Genomic DNA, 4589 nt, shown 5'->3' with positions numbered 1-4589 from the left:
CCTCTCCGACTTCGTCTGGTCCAGAGAACGAGCTACCGAGCCCTCTCTGACCATTCCGTGCCAAGTCATCATACTTGGACTTTTCCCATGCCAAGCTCCCTGCTTGGACTTTTCACCAGATGTCTTGACCCATCTGGATTTCCCTTGCCTGGCTTCACTCACCAGGACTTTCCCTCCCAACTGATCAACCTCGATCAGTAGTCATTCTGAGTTTAATCAATATCTGATACAAACTTAAATCAGTGTCTACATCAAAACAACAGCCAGGTCAGACTGTATCAACAGTTGACTTCTGACTACTACGTTCTCTTGATTTCCGACGGTCGGGCCCTACTATTATGCACCATATCCGATATGTTATATCCTTTTAAATTTATAATTTTTTTTATATCTTTCCAATATAGGATTTTGGTTGTATCCCTAAAAATCCTCCACTTAAATGAATGATTATCATTACTCTCATGGTCTCGGTCTCCTCGCGAGTATCCAATTACTCTTGATCTACTCCGGGTGTTCTTGCGAATATCCGGTCACCTTGAACTATTCTGGGCTCCCTGTGAGTATCCACATCCGATCACTCTGACCTACTCCACGCCTACTCGTAAGCATCTGCATCTATTCACTCTTGACCTGCTTAGGACATTCCCACAAGCATTTGATTACCCTGATTTTCTTTGGTTCCCTACAACTTCATTCAAGATCACCCCACATGGCATATGGTCTAGACTATAATTCTAATATTATTTATTATATCCAAAAGATATTTACATATCTCTATAATGATATGATATTATTCATTTTGAGCCTAAGCTATCATGACTTTATTTTTTGGTTATATTCAAAATACTTCATTCCAATGAAGATATATTACATCATTTTAAATCCATAATCTTTTTGTTTTTCTTTTCAATGTGAGACTTTGATAGTATCTCTAACAAACAAATTTGTTGCTGTAACAAAGCATATCAACATGCTCTATCAAGTATTGTCAAGAAAATTCAAGAGGACGGAAGGGAGGAATAGAGTTTTCGCAGAGTTTGATCGAGAACTTAGTTTTGCTGATGGTGGTGAAGATTCATTGATGTCTACTAACATGGTTATTGATTGGTAAAGGGTTTTAGTTGAGTTCATTTAATGTCTACCAACTTGGTTGTGTAACTCAACAGTATTGAAGCTGAAAAGGTTCAAGTGAAGATTCATTATGTACTTGACAAATTAATTGTTTTTTAGGTATTAGGTAGGCACCTTTTTAATGTATTTAAATTGAGTGGATATTATAAAAATTATGTACGTGAAATGAGAAATTCCAAAACTTAATGTGGCTTTATAAAAAGGCCTCTGTTATCAAACAATAAATAAGTCGCAAACGTTATCACCACCCTCCAGCAACGACATGGCTTTCTTGTCTCTCTTCTTCCTTCTTCCCCTCCCTTCCCTCCTTCTCTTCCTCCTGCTGCGATCCCGGAGACAACTGGTCTCCGGACGTACCAACCTCCCCCCCTCACCTCCAAGGCTTCCTCTCATCGGCAACCTCCACCAGCTCGGTCCCCTCCTCCACCAGTCCCTCGCCGCCCTCTCCCGCCTCCACGGCCCCCTCATGCTCCTGCACCTTGGCCACGTCCCCACCCTCGTCGTATCCTCCCCCGACGCCGCTTGTGACGTCCTCCGCCACCAGGACCTCGTATGCGCCGGACGTCCCGCCATCACGCCAGCCAAGATCCTCCTCGACGGAGACATAGCCTTCGCCCCCTACGGCGATTATTGGCGACAGCTCCGCAAGATCTGCAGCGTCCACTTGCTCAGCGCCAAGCGGGTGCAGTCCTACCGCCGCGCAAGGGAGGAGGAAGTGGCAGCCATGGCGGCAGCCATAGCGGCGAGGGCCTCGACCACTATAAATCTATCCGAAATCATATATTCCTTCACCAACGACGTGATCTGCCGAGTGGTTTCTGGAAAATTCAAGATAGCGGAAGGGCGGAGCCGAGTTTTCGCAGAGTTGATCAACGAGAACTCAGAGCTTCTGGTGGCAGTGCACCTCGGGGACTACTTCCGGTGGCTGGGGTGGGTGGATGGGTTGCTGGGTTACGTGACGAGGGCGAGGAAGCTCAGGAAGAGGTGGGAGGAGCTGCTGGATCAGGTGATCAAGGAGCATGCGGATCGAGCGTCGCCAAATATAGACGGTCACGATGAGAAGGAGGAGGAGAAGGACTTCGTGGACGTTTTGATGTCGCTGCAGGACAAGAACGAGTTTGTCCTCGACCCAGCAAACCTCAAGTCTCTTCTTATAGTAAATATCGATCGATCCTTCTTGTAGTCATTTTCTGACGATTCAAACTAGAACTGATCTGTCTTTTGTTTTTTTTTTTGGATGTTTCTTTCTGCAACATTTGCAGGATGTTTTCGGAGGTGGAACAGACACAAATTACATTACTTTAGAATGGGCCATGGTCGAGCTCGTTCGCAATCCTCTCGCCATGCAGAAATTGCAAGAGGAAGTGAGAAGGATAGCGAGCAGAAAAAGCCTTGTCAAAGAGGAAGACCTCCACCAAATGACCTATTTGCTGGCCGTCATCAAGGAGGTCCTTCGGCTGCACCCCCCAGCTCCATTACTGGTGCCGCGAGAAACGTTGAATGACTGCATGATTCAAGGTTACAGCATACCCAAGAAGACAAGAATCTTAGTGAATGTGTGGGCAATTGGTAGAGATCCAGAGCAGTGGGACGCGCCTGAGGAGTTCAGGCCGGAGAGGTTCTTGGACGGCACGGTGGACTTCAACGGAACTGATTTCCGGTACATGCCCTTCGGATCGGGACGAAGAGTTTGCCCGGGACTGCAATTCGCCATTGCTTCGTTGGAGCTTGCACTGGCGAACCTGGTGCATCAGTTTGATTGGGAGCTGCCTGATGGGATGGAGAAGGAGGAGTTCCACACGAGGGAAGCTCCTGGAATTGTAGTGCAACGAGAAGGGCAACTTCATCTCGTTGCCAAAACATGGAGTGACTGCTCAGAGGAGTAGCTATGCACCAGATAGATAAATAAAGATGTCTGAAAATGATGATTCTTTTGCTATTTTCAGACTTGTGGGCAAATTACAACAATCTATGTACCGTAGTTCTCCAAAGCAATTAATAGTAATGGATTTCATGTAACTTTTCATGTAGCTATAGCTAAAAGCTAAAGGAAAACATGTTGTTCGAGGATTGCCTTTGTTGATTTGAGTTCTATCTCAAATATGGTGCATAGCCTTGTCTTTTCCTTTGTCCAATTTAATGTATTTTAGTATGAAAAAATTAACAGTTTTTTACTAGACCCAGTAATTAAGTTTACTAAATATCCATTTTACGTAGGGTAGATCCTCTGGTTCAAAAAAAAAATAAATCAGGAGACGGACCACTTGTAATTGTCTTCGGTCATTCGTCCCGACCCAAACTATAACCTAGCGTCGATAAACTCAGGGAGGGATCACAATCAATTATGATCGAATCGCAGCCACGATCTAGCCATAATTGCAAGTGGCTCATCACCTAATCCACTTTTTGGTGGACCAAGAGATTTGGGCTCATTTCATATAGGGTACTTTATAAATGACTAAATCACGTAGGCTATGCCGATTTTACCCCGTCCACCTCAGCTGATCTTCTAAAGCAAGTCTCGAATCATTTTTCGTTTTCCCATAAAAATGTTCGAGATGCCGTACCGCTCATCTTCAAAAACACAAAACCTACCCCCCCCCCCCCCCCCCCTTTGACCTGCTCTCCCACGTTTGAGACAAAGCCCGTCCCGCTCATCTTCAAAAATGCAAAACCCTAACTCCCCCTTTTCGACCTGCTCTTCCCGAGGCTCCTTTCGAACCACGTCGCCCCTTTCGAACCACCTCGCCTGCTCTTCCCGATGCTCAGCGTTTCATCGTCGAAATCTTATTGCTCTTCCTGATGCTCAGTGTTTCACCGGCGAAGTCCTGCATCACCGATGCTCAGCATTTCATCGGCAAAAGTCCTGCATCACCGATTGGCTTCTTCACCTCTACCTACATCTTCATAAGTCCAAATCATATCCTTCACCGGCTACTGTGTTCCCGGAAGCTTCTAAGTCAAACTTTAGCACCAGCTTCACTATGTTAGCTTCTTCTTGTCCCTAGTGAAGCTTCTTCTTGTCCCATCACGCTGCATTAGCACATCTATGAGAATGTCGAAGTATACATCATCATCTCCAAAGGTAAAAAAATTTAGAGTATAAGTTTTTTTTAATTGTTCATTTAGTTCTCATTATAGCTTTATTTATGAAAACATATTCTTTATATTTAACTTTGTTACTACTATTAAGATGAATTGTTAATACTATTTAACTTTGGTACAAAGCCCATTTTGATTTCTTCTATGTCATACTTCCTACCTAAAATGTGTTAAGGATCTCTTAATCCAAATAGGTTATATAGTTATTGTAAGTACCCCGTAATGATTTTGATGTAATCAACCAAGTCAAGTTAGGTTCTGTTGTTATTTTGATACTTTGTATCTAAGTGTACAGGAACTTAGGAGCACAGGAAGTCGAGTGAAAGAAGTAGCTAGTGAGAAGGATGACACGGGAG

General features: G+C 44.2%; 1 protein-coding gene across 1 annotated transcript; it reads left to right on the top strand.

Moving 5' to 3' along the window:
* Window positions 1-1392: 1392 nt before the first annotated feature.
* On the top strand, window positions 1393-3118 carry LOC122016275 (cytochrome P450 71A1-like). The gene is made up of 2 exons (XM_042573512.1): window positions 1393-2287; window positions 2394-3118. The coding sequence occupies exons 1-2, from the start codon at window positions 1394-1396 to the stop codon at window positions 3015-3017; spliced, it is 1518 nt and encodes a 505-aa protein (XP_042429446.1). The 5' UTR covers window position 1393; the 3' UTR covers window positions 3018-3118.
* Window positions 3119-4589: the final 1471 nt, after the last annotated feature.

Source organism: Zingiber officinale, chromosome 8B (assembly GCF_018446385.1).
Source record: "Zingiber officinale cultivar Zhangliang chromosome 8B, Zo_v1.1, whole genome shotgun sequence".
Classification (NCBI taxonomy): Eukaryota; Viridiplantae; Streptophyta; class Magnoliopsida; order Zingiberales; family Zingiberaceae; genus Zingiber; species Zingiber officinale.
Note: the sequence above shows the minus strand (reverse complement) of the source record. Positions and strands in the feature narration are given on the sequence as shown.